Here is a 23,082-nt window from a genome sequence, read left to right as displayed (position 1 = left end):
ACCGCAGGTTCAGACATTTGGGGACCACCAGGGGCGTCCCAAAAAAAGTTTAAAAAAAGTTAAACCACGACGCATTCGAAACACAAGTAACACAGCTATGTACTGCATGTGTTATGTATCGGCTCTGTCGGGTGGGAACCATAAACTATTACTTCTCAGGAGAAAGAGAGAGAAAGAAAGAGTGTTCCAATGAATCCAATGTGGTTACAGTGTTTAATCACAAGCGTGTGTAAATAGCTTCCATTGGTTCAACATTTAAAGAACTTACAAAACACAAGCTATGAAAATTATATAAAATTAATATTTAAGCTGATAAGGTTACATAGCATGACTTTAATGAATGAAAAAAAGGAAGAGGGGGAAAAACACATCTGCTGCCCTTTTTAATATGTTGGGTTCATTGTGTCCACTAGATGGCAGTCTTGCATGCAGTCATTGCCACATGTAGGATATGAGCAGAGAGCTCCATTCATATACATGTTATGCATATTATATGTGTTATTGCAGAACAGACTGTGATCATATTATGCTATAAGTGCAGGCCTGTACATGATGGAAAACCAATAGGATAGGGGAACAGGGGATTTTGGCACATTGTTTGGCGAAATAGATATTGCAATATATCACAATATTTTATTTCCCAATACTGTATCGATACTCCAAGTCAGGATTCCAATATTTAGTTTTTAATCATTAATAAATAAAGGATTCTGAGACATTCCATACATTTGAAAAGTGTTTAAGAAGTAGTGAAGATAGCTGATCTACAAGCTCACAACGCGGATAAGTATCATATGGTGAGGTCCTTGCCAAAACCCATCCCCACTAATCAGGATTTGGAACTAAATAAAATACAATGTCAATTGGTATTAGTCAAAGAGAGAAATAATCAACCAAAATAATGTCTCAGAACTTTTTTTTCCTACATTATCTGAGAGCATGTCATGTAAAATACTAGAGGTTCGCGGCGCTACGCGCCGCTCACATCTACGCCCCCTCGCCTCGTTGTTAACGTGATTTTGAAAAAAAAAGAATTAAAAAAAAAAAATTAAAAAAAATATTTTTTTGGGGGGGGAACTATTGTGGCGGAACTATTGTGCCGCAGCACACGTTTCCGGTCGGACATATTTGACGGCCGGACGCACTTCCGGTGAAGAACTCCGCGAATTAAAAAGAGTAACGTTACGTTGCTGTAATGGGATGTACATACATGAAGATTATGTTAATGTGATCGGGACTCGTGCATAAGTGATGGAATGTACTGGAATGTGGACAGTAGTGCTATTGACTATGCAAACGTGAGTACATCATTTGTTTAGCTAACTGTTAGCCTGGTGTTGACTCTACGTCAGCACGTATGGCGCTGGTGTGACGTGAGGACGTCGGCACGTGTGCCACGTGATCAGTCCTAGCCAATTGGAGTGCTGCATTTGGTCGTGTGGTGACAAATAAAAACCGCTGGCTGCAGTTTACAAATGTAATATAAGATGTCTGAACATGTATTCTACTGCTAGTTTGACCACTTCAAATCTTTACTTAAAATAACTTCATGTTATTATGTTTGGGTTAGGGTAGTTCAGTGTGTCAAGCACCGAAATCGCTCTGCGACGCGTTGTGAGCTCGATAATTTCCCCCAAAAGGCCCTTTTAGAAATGTCAGCCCCTGCCTCTCTAACATTCTCTGCACGTCCCTGAACGTGAGTGCATGAGTCCTTCCTACCTTGCACACCACTCGCATGCCTTCGATGTCTTCAGAAGGAAGGATCTTGATCTGTGACGTCCCCTTCAACGACTGCTCCGACTCAGACATGCCTGCAAGTAGACACACACACACGCACACACTTTGGTCACACTCTAAACCAGGGGTCTTCAACATTTTCAGGCCAAGGACCCCTTAGTTGAGAGAGAGATGAAGCAGGGACCCCCACAACCTTATCATACTGTAGCTTCCATATAGTTTCATCGTTTGACTGCAAAATCATCAGTGTATTTTGGATTGATGTCAATTTGTGTTTTCAGATATTTAACCACTTGAACTATCAATTAATAAACGTAATAAACTTGACCTTTGACTCTGTATTTAGTCTGCTCTTTTCCCCCTCTACACCAAACTTCAGAGCTTGTAGATCTGCTATTTTCGGCAAAAGTTCTCAGAATATGGATGCTAGGGTTCAAGTGGTTAATATAAAGAAGGAGAAAGATTTGGAGTACCTCCTGAAGTAACTCTGAGGACCCCCTAGGGGTCCCGGACCCCCTGTTGAAGACCCCTAAACCCAGTTGCTTAGATGCAGAGTCCTACACATGTCAGATTTGTGGGTCCCATGTCACCGATGACTAGGGATGTCACCGAATAATCGATTTTCGAATATTCGTTCCATTAATCAATATTCGATTTTAATATTTCATAATCGAAAATCGAAAAAAAAACATTTTTTTTTTTTTTCGTTTTTTTTTTTTTTTTTAATACTATTTTTTGGCTTAGTTAGTTAGTTTCAAACAAAATATAGAATATAGGCTAACAATAGTATTAATGATAATAGTAAATGGCCATTGATTTATTATTCACACCAGCACCAACTGTAAACTGTGTAGAGTGAAGGAGCACAGCAGAGTGGCAGCTGCCTGCTACACACTCCCCTCCTGTCTCAGACACAGGTGTGATTGATTCAGGCTTGATTGTTTGGTACTTGGTGGCCATCATCAAAGAAAAGGGAAAACAGTATTGTAAAGCATCACAGAATCTGTTCTTGAGAGATTAGGTGAACAGTACACTGGCACACTAAAAAGAAAGATGAAGAGTAGTAGTTAGGCTACCAATTACCTGAAGAGCCATGTTGTACATAGGTAAATGTGCATTGAAATCCAGTAAAAAAAAAAAAAATTAATAAAAAAAAAATAATAATAATTAATTTTCGATTTTCGAATAATATTCGAATATTGCTATAGAATAATCGATTTTGATAAAGGTCCATTTTTGACATCCCTACCGATGACCCATGTTTTGAACCACATTTTGTAAATCGAATTATAATCTTTGAATCCATTAGAAAAACTTTAATTTGATCAAAGTTTGTTTCTGTTACAAAAGTATTCTGTTTCTGTTCAACTTCAGCATAAAGAAGGAACATTTAACTTGAATTAAACAATAGACAAGTATACAAGGCTTTTTTTTTAAGATTATGGAGAATTGCTTGAAACTTTTAAAAACCTCCACCTAACGCCTGACATGTCCAACATAGAGACGCCAGATTGAAATAATTGCCGTAATCAATGTTGTCCAAAAAGTAAAAATAAATACATAAGATTAGAATAAGAAAATGACTGCATATGTATTAGGGGTGGGATCCTTTATTTTAATGATTCCAATGGTCTGATCTAATGCTTCCCTTAACTTTAATGATACCTATATTATATTCTTATAGAACTTTGGACTTCACTATTGGACATACAGGTATATTTAGTGTTGCATACATATTATTGTAGAGGTTCTCAAAGTGAGGTCCACCAGTGAGATTCACCAGGATCCTGGCTGGATACATTCTAGGCTTTAAAATCATTGATATACATATTTTTGTACATCTCTATGTGAAGAACATTTTCACCAGTAAACCACGCCCACTGCTGTGCCCTAATAGCAGACGTTATGTTTTTCGTAAAGGTTCCGTATCCTGACCCTAGATCGTCTAGGGTCAGATTCTGAACCGGATCCAACACTGAGGAATGGTAATCTAGGCTAGAAGTAGTGAATACATGTGGTTGTGTCTGATATGTCTACAGAGGACACAGACTTTTCACTGGTCCTAACGGCATAAAAATAATAATGCAGATCTATTCTCCCCATGGATTAAAGCAACATAAAAATATTAAGACTGATTTTCTTTTTGTGTGACCTAATATGAGATTTGTGAAACAGTGTGAAAGGAAAGTTATGGGGAGAACATGCAAACTGCACACAGTAAGGCCCTTTAGCCAACACCACCTAGGGTGTGGGCACTGATGATGCGGAGGAGAGAACACGCCCCCAGCGTCCCCGACTGGAATCAAACCCAGGGCCTTCTAGCTGTGAGGTGACAGCACCACTGACTGCGCCACCGTTCTCTAGTCCTAAAACGATAACTGAAAATAGCCTGTCTGCAAGCTCTCACCGCGTCGAAGACACATTGAGTAGGGCTGTCACGATATGACATTTTACAGGACGATTAATTGTCACTCAAATAATTGGCGATTAACGATTTAATTGTGTTTTTGTCGTTGATAATTACATTTCTGTTTGGCTATTAGGCTTTGAAATTGCACATGGCAGATATGACACATAACCTAAATACACAAATAAATTACTGACATATTTGACTTACTACTTAAAAAATAACTTTGATAGTGGAAATAGCCGATCTACAAGCTCGCGATGTGACGCGTTGTGAGCTTGTAGATCTGCTATTTCCACTATTTCGGACATTTTTCAACATTCACGATTATGACGATTATGACAAAATAATTGCGATAATGTCAAATAATCACGATTAGACGATTATGTAATCATTGTGACAGCCCTAACATCGAGAGCTTGTAGATTGGCTATTGTTGCCGTGCAACGTGTTCCCGTAGAGACACGCCCACTTCTGTGGAATGCAAAAGACTGAAATCAATGGTGGCCACAGAGAACTTTAATCCATGCGTCTCTGTGTCACACCATGCAAAGCCAATTGATCGGCCACACGCTGCGGGGACCTCAAAGACGTCTGGACGTCCTCTCTCCACCGCGTGGCACATGACAGCTCACTAGACTGTGTACGGTGCTCTCAGCCAGGGGCGTCACAAGGGGGGGGAAAGTGGGACTGAGTTACCAGGTCCCAAGGTGGAGGGGCCCTAGCACCGAGTGCCGCGCTGCGAGCTTGTAGATCTGCTATTTTTGAAAAGTCGTGAAAATGTGCGCAAATCTTTGAATATATGTATTTTTTAAGTGAACATTTCTAACTCAAATTTTGCTTCTGGGGGGTCCCTGGAACTAAATATTTTCAGATGGGGGTCCGTGGCCAAATACATATCATCTTGGGGGTCCTTGACATAGGTTCCTTGCACACATTTTCACGATTTTTCAAAAATAGCAGATATACAAGCTCGCAGCGCGGCACTCGGTGCCGCGCTGTGAGCTTGTATATCTGCTATTTTTCAATAGTTAACATTCATGGGGGGCCCGCAGTGAATCCTTGTGCCCAGGGCCCAGAGTTTGGTGTGACGCCCCTGCTCTCAGCTAGAACCCCGGAGCTACTCAGGGCCGGGGGGCGGGGGCTAAATGATTTCCAATACCATGTATCAATTATGATTAACGAATGACGTCAACCATTGCATATACATTATGCTTATATTTTCACTATGTTCTGTACACCATAATTGTACAATGAAGTAGAACAACAAGTGGCTAATCAGACTATCCAATTTAGTTGATAAGAGCCTACATGAGCAAGATTAGGTTGGTTATTGGTTCTAAATATATGAACAATTGTGTGGTCAATTGGGCTCTAAAATCGTGATGAGCATCGGACCCAAAATCTGCTATCGGTCGGGCTCTTTTGATTCCCCCTGCGCACAACTTAAACCATTATGTACTTCGTTGACTGGAGTTAGACTGGATGTTTGGTCCACTTTTTTTCACCAAATGTTCACTATTTTATGTAAGTGATTATTATAATTTGTATATACAAAATAAACACATACTGTGATAGTAAAGATTGCAATATAGTTTTTCTTTTTTGGTAACAGTGTTAAAGGAGTAGTTCACCCCCAAAATGACTTTTTTTCTATTGATTAGTCACGCCATGGAGAGTAGAGTTCAATAATATTTTTTGTTTTTTGTCACATTCCTAAGACAAAAATGTGATAACAATAAATTTACCCCCATTGATTCCGGGTGGGGACCCGTTTCGAAACAGGTCCCCATCCGTAACGAATGGGGTACATTTATTGTTATCACATTTTTGTCTTAGGAATGTGACAAAAAACTAAAAATATTATTGAACTCTACTCTCCATGGCGTGACTAATCAATAGAAAAAAAGTCATTTTGGGGGTGAACTACTCCTTTATAGCTCTATACTGAGATAGTAATCATTGCTATAGAGCAGTGTTTCTCAAACCGTGGGTCAGGACCCCCCGGGGGTCCCGATGAGTTGCTTAATGTACAATTGTTTTTTTTTACAGTAAACAAACCAAAATACGATACAATTGAATACAGGTTATCTGCAAGTTTTATGGCTTTTTAGCGCCTCTAGACAAAAAAAAAGAAAATGAATACACATTGAACACAAAGAACATCCAAAGCATCAATGAACCCTCTATAAGAAGTGTGTAGTGGAGAAAGCAGACAGTGTCATAGCAGCATACGGTACAACCACAATACTACACACTACTACACACTACTACAGTACAACGCACACACACACACACAGCATGGCAGATGTACACACTTTGCCATGCAACACACACACACATACAGTACACACAGCAGCCATACCGCAGCCTGTGTGTGTGTGTGTGTGTGTGTGTGTGTGTGTGTGTGTGTGTGTGTGTGTGTGTGTGTGTGTGTGTGTCTGTGTGTGTGTGTGTGTGTGTGTGTGTGTGTGTGTGTGTGTGTGTGTGTGTGTGCGTGCGTCATACCTGCCATCAGGCCAACCTCTGCTGCTGAAGAAGATGATACCTCACCATTAAAACAACTCACACACACACATATCTACGCTACTGGGGGTTTTGAACTGCTGGTCCAATCAATCACACACAGATAGCTTTGGAGGACCCCCTGTAACTCTGAGGACCCCCTAGGGGTCCCCGGACCCCCTGTAGTAACTCTGAGGACCCCCTGCAGAAGACCCCTGCTGTACAGACGATGACATTTTCTCGCCTATACAAGTATTAACCCATTTAGAACGGGTATCGTCATTTTATGCTTTATCTATTGAAAATGCTTTATCTATTTTTGAAAAAACCCGATTCTATAAGTGTCTTTTGAATCCTTCTCAGGTTTTTTTGAAAAAAAACCTATATTTCCATGTCAGCAATCTGGCCAGCCATCGTCAAAGAAAAGGTCCTTTTCACTTCAACTGAAGCTCAGTTAGTCTGTTCTTGAGAGACTACTATGTCAGTGGTTCTCAAACCTTTTCACGTGAAGGACCCCCAAAATGATATTTATTTGGCCACGGACTCGCATCTCAAAATATCAAAATTAGTTCCAGGGACCACCCAGAAGCAAAATTTGAGTTACAAACGTTCGCTTTAAAAAATACATATATTCAAAGATTTGCACACATTTTCACGACTTTTTTTCAAAAATAGCAGATCTACAAGCTCGCTGTAGATCGTCTATTTTTCACTGGTTAAAGCATTCAATAATTCTAGGCCTAAATGGGTTTAATGGGGTTTTTGGTCAGGACGGTGGTCCCTGGTTGACAATCAGTTGAAAACCCCCCGTTCTACACACCTGTCCTACACCTTCTATTGACCTACTGACGGCTGACCTATTGACCTCACTACACACGCTGCTGACACATTCTGTCAGCCTGTGTGCTTTTGTGTGCTGGATTTTGTCGTTAAACCTCCTGCCTGTCTTGTGCATGATTGAAACGAAAGCTCGCTTGGAAATCAAATGGCAGCGCAGCCGCCGTGTGTGATGACTTTGTCAAGATTGATGATAAAACAACACAACAAGTAGGCCTATGTATGCGCATCACTCGTCGTCAACATCGGTGACGTCAAATCACATTAATGAGACAAAACCTCGCCGCTTTCCTGCACGGGGCAGAAAAGATCAATGATTTGACAGCAAACTCCAAGATGATAGCCAAAGATATTAATCCATGGTACTATTAGTGTTGTCGAGGGGAGCGGCTTCCGTGGGCTAATGGCATTTCTCCAACCAGAGTACACTGTGCCCTGTCGCCAAACACTGACAGAGCGATGAGAGAGAGAGAGAGAGAGAGAGAGAGAGAGAGAGAGAGAGAGAGAGAGAGAGAGAGAGAGAGAGAGAGAGAGAGAGAGAACGTATGCTGAGCTATCCAGAATGATCACCCCAATACAGGGGTCTTCAACGTTTTCAGGCCAAGGACCCCTTAATCGAGAGAGAGAGATGAAGCAGGGACCCCCCACAACCCATAGATACAATATACAGTAGTTTCATCGTTTGATAGCACAATCATGAGTATATTTTGGTTTCATGTAAATTTGTGTTTCCAGATATTTAACCACTTGAACCGTCAATACTTAATACACTTGACCTTTCTTTTTCCCCTCTACATGAAACCTCTTTGCCAAAAATAGCCAATCTAGAAGCTCGTAGATCTGCTATTTTTGGCTAAAGTTCTCCGAATATGGACACTAGGGTTCAAGTGTTTAAAGGAGTAGTTCACCCCCAAAATTACTTTTTTTCTATTGATTACTCATGCCATGGAGACTAGAGTTCAATAATATTTTTAGTTTTTTGTCACATTCCTAAGACAAAAATGTGATAACAATAAATTTACCCCCATTCGTTCCGGATGGGGACCCGTTTCGAAACGGGTCCCCATCCGGAATCAATGGGGGTAAATGTACTCAATCAAATTTTTGTCTTAGGAATGTGACAAAAACCCAAAAATATTATTGACCTCTACTCTCCATGGCATGAGTAATCAATAGAAAAAAAGTCATTTTGGGGGTGAACTACTCCTTTAATATAAAAAAGGAGAAAAAAAAACACAAAGATTTGGAGGACCCCCTGTGGTAACTCTAAGGACCCACCTATGGGTCCTGGACCCCCTGTTGAAGACTCCTGCCCTAATACACACTCACCCCCATTTATTTTATGTTTAGGAGGTACCTGGTGGATTTGATCCCGGGGCGACCATGTTTTGGGACGAGCAGCGCATTTTGCCCTCTCATCTCGATTTTTGGCCTCAACACGTCGACTCGCGAATACTGAGTGGATTATCATCCTCCCTGCTCTGTACATGTCTGCCTGTGTCCATTTTTATGCTCGTACAGTACTGTACGGAGAGCCCTGATGAATATGATGTAATAGCACCAAATGGGATTAGTAACGGAAGCTGCTAAGCAGCAAGCTGTACTGTACATGCTCTGACGATTTTAATTTATATCAGGAATCCTATTATAGGATACATTTGCACGACTGTAAAAGACGAAACAGAAGTGGGGAGGAAGGATTCACATCCGCTTTATATTTTACTCATGATCAAACCCCAGGGGCCTTATTTATTTTATACTTTAACTATTGAAAAATAGCAGATATACAAGCTCACAGCGCAGCACCGAGTGCCGCGCGACGTGAAAATGTGTGCAAATCTTTGAATGTATGTATTTTTTAAGAGAACATTTCTAACTCAAATTTTGCTTCTCGGGGGGGTCCCTGTAACTAAATATTTTGAGATGGGGGTCCGTGGCCAAATACATATCATTTTGGGGGTCCTTCACGTGTGCCACCACTGACATAGAAACATACGTAGGTTAAAGGAGCTATAGTCAACTTTTTCATTGTAGGGCCGACACTTTGTTTACATCCTAGTCTATAGACTAGAATGTAAACAAAGTGTCGGTCTGACAATGGCCAAAATTATTATTTTATCATTATTTTACGCTTTTTGTGGTAATTTTTTGAATAGAAACACATATATGAAGCTTATTTTTTATAAAATATTTTCGAAACATAATGATGCGTTCCCAGTCTAAATGGGTTAAAGCCCCTCCCCCCTATGAAGAACATTCATGGGGGGCCCACAGTGAATCCTTGTACCCGGGGCCCAGAATTTGGTGTGACGCCCCTGACGCATCAGAGCTTCCGTTGCTCCAGACTGTTTGACCCGACACATTTGAAAACTGTGCGAGACAACAGTCTGCCACGCCAGACTAATCTGGACCCAACATTGAGAACCTCTATCTGGTCTTCACTTATTATTTTAACTCCTAAAGCGTTAAACTAGAACTCCCAAGGACCCCAGGTCAGAGTTAGACTAGCAGCAGGTATTTCACAGTGTATCTTTAGCAGGTACATGAACACATTCGCCGCCAACGCTAGATGGCCTGGGCCTTTGCGAAAGCCTGTATCTTTCAAATGGACGGTCATGAGTAGACATGGAATTAGGGACGGGACGATATGAAGATGTCATATCACGATTATTGTGACCAAAGAAATCGTGATTTATGATATTATCGCGATAAACAAAATCCATTATCCTGGGGTGGAACGTTTGCCAAAAAATAGCCGATCTACAAGCTCACAACAACACGTCATTTGATAGAGAGTGAAAAAAAGACTGTATCAAGTACATATATAACCAGTAAGACTCCCAAATCGGCAGATAAGCGACCGCAAATTAAATCTCCACAATACGATTATCATGAGTGTTTCTTATCACCATAAACGATAATATGGTTGGTGAAAAACGCTCTAAACCCTGGCAGGCATTGTGTTTAAGTGGGAACCACAGCTGGGTTTTGCAGAAACGTTTTGAGAGAGGAACAGTACAGACAACATACTCTATGGTTGTTCCATTGTGCATTGTTATCAATCACACTCACAATGAATGCTGAAATGATCGTCCAAGAATGAACGTTCACAACGACCAACATGGAGACAACCTTCAACCAAAGCCAGCGTGTGATGTCACACCAGGGCTGTGATGTCACATCAGTGCTATGACATCACGTTAGACACATGACATCAGCGCTGTGATGTCAGCACCCGCTATGGAACTCCTGTCCCCATGTTTTCACCAATCAGTGGAGCCGATCGAGAGAACACACACACACACACACACACACACACACACACACACACACACACACACACACACACACACACACACACACACACACACACACACACACACACACACACACACACACACACACACACACACACACACAGTTTATGCAAGTCTTGTGGCCTTACCCTAACCTCTATCCCTAACCGTTGTGGGGGACCTACTATTTTGTACCCACACTGTCAGAGGTCCCCTGCAGGTGACTGTGTGAACATGCGTTTAGTCCCCATACGTATAGCTAGACAAACTCTCTCTCTCACTCACACACACACACACACACACACACACACACACACACACACACACACACACACACACACACACACACACACACTTACCTAGACTACTTTTGGGGACGCATGACAGAACACCCCCCTTCCGGGGACTACCCTTTCTGAATGGTTTAGAGAGAAGCCGCGACCAATGGTGGTGCTCAGAGGATGCCCACTTTACCAAACCGACTTGATAGGTTTGATTTAAGCCTTCTTTCAAACGTTGGATTTTTTACCTGGACATTGGGGACAATCACATCTAAGCCACCTTTGGGGACTTGGGGCGGGGCTTATTTCACACTACAGGAAGTCACCTTTGGGGACTTTGTCTATACATACACAAGTCTACTTTAAGCCACCTTTGGGGACTTTGTCTATACATACACAAGTCTACTTTAAGCCACCTTTGGGGACTTTGTCTATACATACACAAGTCTACTTTAAGCCACCTTTGGGGACTTTGTCTATACATACACAAGTCTACTTTAAGCCACCTTTGGGGACTTTGTCTATACATACACAAGTCTACTTTAAGCCACCTTTGGGACTCTGGGAATGTACTTCCTCCAACTCTATATACTTAAACAATTGCAATTGTTTTTACTGTATTGTTTGGGACACCTGCTTTGGCAATGTTAAATGTTTTCTCATGCCAATAAAGTTCTTTTAAATTGCCCTGCCTGTGGATCTTTTGATTTCAGAGTCAGCATCCTCCTAAATCTTCTGGAAATATACCTGTATTTTAATTGTAGTTACCAACTACAATAGCCATTTGTTTAGTTTGTGGTGTGCCTGTAATTGAATTGTATCAGGATACACACTAGGGGTGTAACGATATAGTAACTGCATCGAAATATCGATTTTAATTTAAAGAAATCGAAGTATATCGGTATGAAAACGGGAAATATCGAACCGGATCGTTTTACTTTCTATCATATCGATTTCCAATGGAAGGAATCGGTATCGAATCGGTATCGAATCGTTACAAATACTAAGCATTTGTGCAATGTATTTAGCAATTTTAAGATGGAAAACACGTCATGTGTTCCAATACAATGTCCATCTATAAGCCAGATCACTGTTTCTACTTATTTCTATCCATTCTAATAAGTATTATCCTTAAAAACATTCACTATCCACCTGTTTCACACATATTTAATAGATTTACTAAGTAGTTACTGTACCGATTTCAAATCATTGAATCGAATCGGATCGTCACAATTAACCAATATCGTCCATGAATCGTATCGTCAACCATGTATCGTGATACGTATCGAATCGCTGTTAAAATGTATCGTTACACCCCTAATACACACACATTGAGGAGTCTAATTTCCTCACATCACAAACTACAGATACTCAATTTTGGGGAACATGCATTTTATTAACGTAATAAGAAACGTCCACTTCTTGAGGGTGAATTGTCCGGTATTCGTCAGTACCTATATGTACAGAACATTAACCAAAAGCAAAAATAATAATACTTTTTTTTATCCCACAATTTTGTAACCCCATTTCACCCGGTGGCAATTACATAAAGCAGGGTTCCCCAATTAGTTTTCCCCAAGGGCCAAATTATGTCTAGGGTACCAAGCCGAGGGCCACAACATTGCAGGGGGCGATGGTGGCGTTCCAGCTACTCCAGTGACAGTTCAGATATCGTCGTTGTCGGGTGAAAATCTTGTATGTCCAAAACAGTTCGTTTTGCATTAATCATTTTAAAAATTATTTTAACGAGTGAAAACAGCCGATCTACAAGCACAACGCCTCGCACCGCGAGGCGTTGTGTGCTTATGGATCTGCTTTTGTGCGACGGCCTTGTATGATTTGTGAAGAACGTACAAATTTGGAGATACGAGATTTCCACCCGACAACAACGATATACTAGTCTTGTTGCTGCTCTTATACCACCATTATTACTGAGGTTGGTGGGGGCCAGACAGTAGCCCCTCACGGGCCGCAAATGGCCCGCGGGCCGCCTATTGGGGAACCCTGACATAAAGTGATCCTGGGCTCTGCACTCACCCTGCCAAAAAATAATACTTGAAGTGAAATAACTGAATAACAATTAACAAGAACAGTTAGAATATGCACCCCCACAACAACTGTGACATACTAGCATCATGTCTAGGAGGTTTACTTGTACATCAAGCTGCCTCACGCTACAGGAGCCATGGGCCTCATGGCTCAACCAGCCCTCAGATGGTTGGGCAAGGCCACAGCAATTGCATTTTCTTCCTACCCCATTAAGAGTTCATTTTTCTCTTCAATGAAGTGCTTTGGTTTCTCACAAAGTTCTTTACGTCGGTCCAGGTGCGATCTTTCAGTGCCTCTGGTGCACGCTGGAGACAAAGAAGGCATTGTCTCTTTGGAGGCACAGTACAGCTTTTGATGAAGTCCATCATCTGTTCCTCCACTGCTTTGATTTCCTCTGCTCCCCACTTCCGCCTGGGTTTTGCTGGTGCCCGCTTTCTTGTGGTTATGGCCCCAACCACTGGTTCTGATAAGAAAACAAATGCAATGTTATTTTCTTACCTCTAATGTTGTGCCTGTGTTTAATACACGCTTAACTAATTTGTACTCCTTGGCATTCGAACATACATAACATTTGAGGTTTCCAAAGCATTATGTATTGATCATGCTCTTTTGTAAATGTCCTGGGGCTCTCAACGTTTTCGGCTGGGGACCCACGGAAATGCTTTGGCCATGTCTCGGGAGCCCCGCCCTGCCCCCCTCCACACCCCCAATACAAACTGCCTGCTACAGTAACCTTAATAATAGAGAATACTGAACCCGGATATAATCATTAACCCATTTTGACCTGGATTCTGGGACTCATTAATGTTGTACTTTAGCTATTGAAAAATATCAGACCTACAAGCTCATATCGACCTTGTAGGTCTGATATTTTTGAACATGTGTGAAAATGTGTCACAAATCTTTGTCCATTGTGTCACAGTTTTGCTTCTGGGAGGTCCCTGCATGGAACTACGGATTCTCAGGTCCTTGACAGGAAATATTTACTGACACTTTGTTCAGCAAACTGTCAGGGAATTTGAAGACATTTTGTAAAATCTGTTATAAAAGGTCTGGACAAAATCTATGTTTCACGTCAATGACCCCCAAAATCATCTGTATTTGGCCGCCAACTTCCATCTGAAAATATGTAGTTCCAGGGACCCTCCAGAAGCAAAACATTTTGAGTTAAAAACGACGACTTTGACAGAATATGCCAAGATTTGCGACACATTTTCTCAAAAATATCAGACCTACAAGCTCATATCGCGCCACTCGGTGGCGCGGTATGAGCTTGTAGATCTGATATTTTTCAATAGCTAAAGTACAACATGAATGAGTTCCAGAATCCAGGACAAAATGGGTTAAGGAAAGTTTATCCATGGACCATGTGTACTATGTAAACTCTCAATTTCAAATTTCCCTCGAAAGTTTTTTTTGGAGCCCCCCAAATAATTTGGCTATCCCCGGGGGGGGGGGGGGGGGGGGGGACATATGGATCATAGGTTCAGTATCTGTAGTGCATCGTTTAATACACTGGCCACCAGATAAATCAAGCACATCTTTGTGCTATATTTCTGTCTAGTTAATCAATGAACAGGTTAATCAGGTTAATCAATCTCTTTCAATGTTCATCAGCTCAGTGCCATCAGGGTAGATTAATCTCTTTATAGTTTATTAATTACTTTCAATTACTTTTGTACCCAACCTGGCAACGCATCTACTATACAGGTATTAATTGTGCAACACAACCATCAACTAGCACTCAATTGTACTCATTCGAGTGCCAACTTGCACATTGCACACAAGTAAGCCATGGCCTGCTTGTGTGCGAGCAGAGCAAGTGAGCAGAGGTCCAGTGGCCCTGACACCTTTAGGAGATAATAGTCTGCGCTAGTCTGTGTATGATAATTGGCAATTATAACCCTACACAATATATACTTGTGGATCAAGAACACTAAGAGGTTGTGATTAGAGATGCCTCAATACTGTATCGGAACAGTATCGAATCTGCCCTAGTCTAACCAGCAGCAAGGGGTTGACACTATGGCAGGTAAATAAAATGTTGGGCCATGTTGAGTTTGCTTTCAAGTTGTACAGTATATTTGAGTGAGGAGTCTGCTATAAACACAACACAGGGATGAAAAAGGTGTATGCATGTGTTTTAACCTTGGATAGGATCCGTAGGTTTTGAAGATTCAGTGGTTACATGGGCAGTGCTGGTAACACCATCTTCCACACACGAGTCTTGCACTTTCCCTGAGAAAGCACAACAGATGAAGCAGAGCAGAAGCAAATTAATGTGCAGAATATCATAATATATCATCCATGGCCTTTAGCTGACTCTACAAGTGTTATTAGGGATTTAAAATTGTCCATCTGATTTATACATGGCGAGGAAGTAGGCGTGCTCCGTTGCAGTCGTTACAGAACAAGCTCAATGGTGTCGGACATCAGAGCGATCTTGAACTCTCTATTCTAGATTAGCCAAGAGAAAGATACAATAAATCATAATTTGTTGTGTACCGTCTATGTTTTACCTGGTTTTGAAGAGGAGACTGTGCCAGGAGTAACTTGGTCCATGCAGGTAGATTCCTCTTTATCACTTGAATCGTCCCCTTCATTGGGCTCCAGTTTCTCTGGAAAAAGGCAAGGGAAGTAGAAATAAAAAAGCAATTACATTTTCAGAAGAATAACATTTGAATCAGTATACAAAAAGATACAAATCAGACTCAAGCATAGTAAAACAGTTATTGTGACAGACATTGTGATAGTAATATTGAAAATTATGTAAATATTAGGAGTGTAACGGTATAGCTATCGAAATATCTTTTTTAATTTTAATAATCGAAGTATATCATTATGGAAACATAAAATATTGTATAGTTTACTTTGTATTATATCGATTTTTAATGAAATAGATTGGTATCGAATCGTTACCAAGACTAACCAATGTATTTGGCAATCCTGAGAAAAACACAAAAAATACAATGTCCATCTATATGCCAGACCACCATTTTACTAATTTGTTCTAATACGTTTTCCCCTTAAATACCTACACTAACGACATGATCACATATTTAATAGGTTTGCTATAGTTACTTTAAGATCATATCACCTTAATGAAACAATATTGTCCATGTATCTCATGTCGTCAACTATACCATACTGCTGTTAAAATGTATTGTTACACCCCTAGCAAATACTCTAATATAGTATTATAAAATACACATCAAAGCATGGACAAACCTTCTACATCAATTTCGATGTCATCCAAAGCCATCCCTTTATATTGTGACAGGTTCCCCTTCTCCATCGCAAGCAGGACCTTGCTCATTCTGGCCAGCTGCAGAGTTCCTGACGGTAGACGGTAGTACTGTCTGTGGATTCTGATGTCATGTCCCATGTAGTCAGCAAGCTGGTCAGCCTCATTCTCCTCCAGGTTAAGTACCTGGGACATGGTCGCGATGTGTTTTCTTAGATGTGTTGATGTCAAGGACCCGGGAAGTTTTGCACCACACTTTTCTGCATTTTCCTTTATGCACTCTCCACCTCTGTACGGAGTATCGGCTTTAGGCCTTGCGAACAGGTATTTGTTTGTACTGGGCACTCCACATTGCTCTCGCATTGAAATCATCAACTCCAGTGCAGAAACCATTGATGGTTTTAGAAGGACAGGGACCATTCTCCCAAATTTCCCCCTTATCTCAACTCTTGTGAAGAACTCGCACATCTTCCTCTCAAATGGCGTCAAGCATATCGCTAAGTCTTCATGCAACTCTGACATGTTCCTTGACCTGAACCCAGACAGTGTCATTTGAGAAACCTCCCCTTCTCTTCTTCTGTTGAAAGTAATTGTTAGAGCAAGAGTAACTCGAGCAAGGGCAGCATAATTTTGTGGGGAAGGTGTGAGAGAGAGCATTCTCTTGTAAATCAATTGGTTGTTTTCCATGGTCAAGTTCATTTTCTTCACATCTTCTGTGAAAGGTAAGATCAGTGGCATGTTCCACCTTGCCTCTTTAAGAGTTGTTCGTGCACCTGCGGAGATGAACTCTTCCCATCTGCTGCCGTGTATTTTTAAGTAGATCTCGTGGATAACTCTTTCTTCCATCCTGACGCGTGCCGGGACACTCGCGCTGTCGCTGTCCTCGTGGCGGAGACCGGAGTCATTTTGGGCTTCACTGGAAAGACTGGGATCATTTCCAGCTTCATCGTGGAAAGTGGGGTCATTTTGCAGTTCAATGGGGTGACCGGGGTCATTTTGAGATTCGCCTGGGAGACCGGGGTCATTTTGGGCTTTCCTGGGGAGACCAAGGTCATTTAAGGCTTTCCTGGGGAGACTGGGGTCATTTTGCGGGTCCCTGGGGAGACCGGGGTCATTTCGGGGTTCATTGGAGAGACCATGGTCATTTCGGGCTTCCCCGGGGTGACTAGGTATATTTCCGGGTTCAGCAGAACGGTGGTTTTCCTCATGACTTTCGGGCATTCCGCTCACAGAGTTGGGGTCAACGTCATGGCGATGCTGGGCGGGGGTAACAGTACAGGACTCTTCCTGGCGTGCGACCTCGCAGAGAGGGGGAGGAGCTTCCACTTCAGCGTGTCGGCTCGCCCCGGCCTCCCGGACTTCTGCTTCCCGTTCTTCGGCTTCACTTGCTGCGCCATCGACGACGGCATGCGTTTCCAGAGCAACGGGGGCGGAAGTGGCTCCGGCGCCGTTAGGGATGTCCAGCTCCTCCCCTCCCTCATCAGGAGGTGGATCGATGTCATCGTCGTTTTGTTTTTCGGGCTCCCGTCCAATTGCGTTCCGGTCTTTGGAGCTGTTCAAGAAATTAAATGAAGTTACAACAATATGACCACACGGTACTACCACTCATCCAAACAATAACTACAATAATGCATTATTGCATTATGGTCAAAACCGCATGTATTATATATAGCCTACTTAAAAAGGTAATCTACATATCCGTATTTGCAAACATACCAGTCTAACCAGCAATGCGACACAGAAGTAAAGTGGCCGACAGACTTGACACTATGGCAGGTAAATAAAATGTTGGGGCATGTGGATTTTGCTTTGGAGTTGCCCAAGTGCATTATTTGAGTTAGGTGTCTTTCAAAATAAGATATTAATCTATTTTTGTATTATCATACAGTATATAATTTGCTGGTATTTGGCATCGGCTAACCCAGAAATTGTGGTATCGGGTATCGAATCTGACATGAAATAGGGACATCCCTATCTCAAATATTATTTTGAATGTGACCGGTAATCCTGGGCTCTAAACTGCATCCCCATGGCCAGCCAGGGCGCCTGATGGAGGGGACAGGAACAAACAACGTGATCCCTCCACGCGATACGTCCAACCAGTGAAACTCCCCCAGGTCAGGTGAAAAGAAGGCAGCTTGGACTCCTCATGCATTGAAGGTGCATGAGGCCAGTCCACTGCCTCCCCAGGTTGGTGGGGGGTGTGCAGACCCCAGGATCACATTAGGTAATTGACACCGGGTGAAAAATGGGTTACAAAATCGTGGGTTAAAAATTATATTAAAAAAAAAAAAAAAAAAAATTGACGGTCCCTACCTGTGTTGGCAAGCCGCCACGCCTCTCCCCCCTGCCTTGCCCCTGGTGGCAGTGATCTTCCTCTGCTTCCTGCTCCTCGGGGGGTCATCATAGTCTCCATAGATGTTGGGCGGCTTGCGTACCCTCTTGGGTCTGTGGGTCACGCTGGAGCTCACGCTGCTCCTGGTCCCACACAGGCTGCGGGAGGCCGGGGTCTGCACGATAGGGAAAGACCACACGCTTAGACTGATCGTTAACTGAAGCTGTTACTCAACCCAACACAAAATACCCTTTTTAAAAACACAAATAAACACATGGGAAACCCTCACACCCACACCATATATAAAATTAAACTTTTCAATTGTCAGCAACTATGGTTGCGCCACACTCACCTTGCCCAACACTGTCAATTCCAAACCACTGAGACAAAGTTAAGATTGAGGACAGCTTTCCACTAGCACATACCTGAGTGACCTCTGTGGCATGCGTGCCATCCTTCACCTTTGAGCAACTGTAAAAAGTAGAGGTGAAGATACCCCTACTTGATGGTCCAGATGAGTCAGACATCGGTCTGCAAGTGCAATAAGTTAGACTTTTACAACCAAAAATACTAATACCCATTACCCAAGCCCCAAGTGCTTTCTATATTCGTAAAGGGGAATTCCACACATTTACCATTTTCTTCTGAGAGCGTACAAATGCAAACAAACGAACCCTCACGGGTCCATTTGGAAAAAAGCGGTATAAAGGAAAAAACAACAACATGGTGATAAACACATCTTGATGACATCAAGTTCTGATTTTTTTCCATACATCCAAATGGGTGGAATTTCCCTTTAAGTATGCTACATTGGTTATGTTTCTGATTTACATTATATCTGATGCCTTTAAATAATCAGTATCTATAGTTCACATTTTAATACTAATTTGCACCAAACACCAATAAAGGCCTACATCAATACTACCAAAAATGGTTCAGCACAAATATGAAAATCTGTAATTAAAGTAAAGACATTTGCAGTAAACTCACTTTTGATGTAAGCACACCAAGATTCCAAAAACTGCACTAAAAGTTATCTTCTCTACTGGGCAGAACAATAGAAACTAATAATTGGACGTGTCACAGGTGTTTTCAATATCATGTTTTATATCATGATTGTGTTATACCCCAATTAGTCCCAAACCTTGTAGCTTCAAAAGGTTCTGTTATTCTATATAAGTTAAGTTATTCAGAGACTGTGCAGTTGTATCACCTGTTCACATAGACCAATTGGGGACACACACACACACTATACTTTAGTGTATGTGTGACACTCATGCCAGATTGGGGACATCTTAGTGGTAGTTTTTGTGGCAGGGAGGAGAGGTCAGCATTATCCGGCTGTCAATTATACTTTTGAATGTATGTACTGTACATGGACATTTGCTAAACATGTTTTCTCATCGCAATAGTTCATCGAATTGAACTTGAATTGGAAATTGAGTGTACACGAGTGTGTTCACTTATGCCTGTTTGGGGACATTTTAATGGGGGAGGGGTTGAAATACAACTAGTAGCAAAGAAAAAACATTTCTGTTGCACTTCACATCATCAAGTTGTGTTTCAACGCTGTAATGATTTCTTTTGTTCATACATCTATATGGTTCCCCCCACAGAAGGGGAAACTGTTTTCTTTCCACACATCTAAGATATATTAATGACAGTAAAATATTGAAATGGGTGGAATTCCCCTTTAAGTATGCTACATTGGTTAGGTTTCTGATTTACATTATATCTGATGCCTTTAAATAATCAGTATCTATAGTTCACATTTTAATACCAATTTGCACCAAACACCAATAAAGGCATCAATACTAACAAAAATGGTTCAGCACAAATATGATGCAAATCTGTAATTAAAATCAAGACATTTGCAGTAAACTCACTTTTGATGCATGCACACCGAGATTCCAAAAACTGCACTAAAAGTTATCTTCTCTACTAGCCAGAACTAGAAACTAATAATTGACTGACTACTTGCCAGCCCATAGAGTCCCATGTAAACAGAGGCATTTTGAGTAGCCCAATGTTTTATGTTAGAAATGTCTTAAGTCATAATGAACAGTATAACTAACAGAACATGATTGAAATAACTTTCAAATAACTAAAGCTATAATATATTTTATTTCAATTGAATTATTCTAGTGTTGAATCTAGCTCAGGCCTACTAGTCTTCTAGGCAAGCTAGCTAAGCTAGCCAATGGCAAACACATAGCTTGGAAACACTAGAGCCAATAATCCATTAAATCCATCTAGTAAAAATGTATTGCATAAACATGATATTATGCTCTATTATCTTACAATGACTAATCAGAAAATTTAAGAAGCTATTGTCACTTACCAAAGTTATCATCTTCTGTAGCCTCTATAGTAAGCACACTGCTGCACTGTGCTCCTCCGTGGGAAGGCACCAAAATGAGTGCAGGTGTGTTGAATTGGTTCCAATTGGGGACACAAGCAGAGGGGGATGGGTGATATTAACACACAGTTGTATCACCTGTTCACATAGACCAATTGGGGACACACACACACAATACTTTAGTGTATGTGTGACACTCATGCCAGATTGGGGACATCTTAGTGGTAGTTTCTGAGGCAGGGAGGAGAGGTCAGCATTATCCGGCTGTCAATTGTACTTTTGAATGTATGTACTGTACATGGACATTTGCTAAACATGTTTTCTCATCCAAATAAAGCCCTTTGAATTGATCTTGAATTGGAAATTCAGTGTACACGAGTGTGTTCACTTATGCCTGTTTGGGGACATTTTAATGGGGGAGGGGTTGAAGTGTCACTTATAGTTATTGTAGGCTACAAGGAAAAGCAAATTAGGCTTATGGGTAGAATACAACTAGTAGCAAAGAAAAACAAATCTGTGGCACTTCTCCAAAGCTTTTGGATCATGGCAGTCTCAACTGCTTTTTTTTACCCACGATTTTGTAACCCATTCACCCAGTGCCAATTGCCTAATGTGATCCTGGGCTCTGCACTCACTCTGCCAACCTGGGGAGGCAGCGGACTGACCTCCTGCTTCCTTCAATGCATGAGGAGTCCAAGCTGCCTTCTTTTCACCTGACACGTAGTGCGTGGAAGGAACACATTATTCCAACCAGTTCCTGTCCCCTCCATCAGGCGCCGGCTTTCCAGGGGGAGGCAGTTTAGAGCCCAAGATTACTGCATGTTTTTGTGAGGGTATCTACCCTAGGGGACACGGGGAGAACATGCAAACTCCACACAGAAAGGCCCAGCTCCACATGGGTCACATTGTGACTCATTGGAGCTTGTAGATCTGATCTGATCTGGCACAGATCAGATTCAGGCCACATTCAGTCTGCCAGTGTAAACCTGGCCTTAGAAAGTCAGACCAGAGATACACTATGCACCTGCTTCAGAAAGGCACGGCCCTAACTGAGCCCTCCTGGGATGGCCTGGTCAAAGACCGTCTTCACACTGCAGTCACATTCAGTCAAATCCGATTCAGATCGGATTTCTTGCTCATGTGGCCCATACATTCACACTACCGCTTGCAAGTGACCCAGATCGGATCTGTGCATTCAGACTATTTTTAACAACTCCCCTCCAAGCTACACTATCTGCTTTGGTTGCCGTGGTAACCAACAACAATTGGAGATTATCTACCATTCCGTAAATGGCATTAATAGTTTCCATATATTTAGTCTTTTTGAGATGTTCATTTGTACAGAGGTATCGCATCCCCCAAAGTGACAGAAGCACTGGCGTCTGACGTCGATCATTTCACATGCTCCTTACATTTACCCCCCACTCCCTTCCGAATTCCAATACAATATAGCATACCTTTTTCATAACGAGTCAAATAAGAACTGTGTTCTAAAAATAAACAAATGACGGTATCCCAGCGGTTTGACTTGCATGGATATAAGGGATTTACTGACTGAGAGAAGACGCTGATGTTATATGTTATATTACACTGCTGAATTATTAATATTTTCGCTATAAACAGACGGTATCATAATGACTGACTGCGACTGACTGACTGACTGACTGTTGTAACATATAGGCTACAGAGACACCTCCCTGACGATATCGCTTGGACAGTTTAATTATGTTTAGACCAAAATTCTTATACTAGACGATTTAGCCCTCAATTAAACTTCTGCGACACAGTACGGACCAAGAGAGTGGCACGGTGGCACCAGGGACGTGCAGAGAGTGTTATAGTGGGGCAGGGGCCACTGCAGATCTAGAAGCTCTCAACGCATTGGGCTGACACGTGTTGACGGTTTGCAGAAAAACTATTTACGGGGCACAACCCAACAGGACTGGAATTTGCATTTCTTTCACCATATATCCTGCATTCGTGGTCTGGAAAGGGCAGGTGTTTTACAAACGGGAAAAGGGGTAGCTTGGGG

General features: G+C 41.8%; 1 protein-coding gene across 2 annotated transcripts in view; it reads right to left on the bottom strand.

Annotated features, from left to right (window-relative positions):
- metap1 (methionyl aminopeptidase 1) overlaps positions 1-23,082 on the bottom strand; it is a 61,927-nt gene that overhangs the window by 16,885 nt on the left and 21,960 nt on the right. For both annotated transcript variants that reach the window (XM_080750122.1, XM_080750123.1), the window contains exon 5: positions 1,720-1,811. In XM_080750122.1, coding sequence (XP_080606248.1) covers positions 1,720-1,811 — 92 coding nt within the window. The remainder of the gene's footprint in view (positions 1-1,719; positions 1,812-23,082) is intronic.

The sequence above is a fragment of the Nannobrachium achirus genome, assembly GCF_963921795.1.
Source record: "Nannobrachium achirus genome assembly, chromosome: 20".
NCBI classification, from domain to species: Eukaryota; Metazoa; Chordata; class Actinopteri; order Myctophiformes; family Myctophidae; genus Nannobrachium; species Nannobrachium achirus.
The sequence above is the reverse complement of the archived record's forward strand: the minus strand, read 5'-3'. Positions and strand labels throughout refer to the sequence as shown.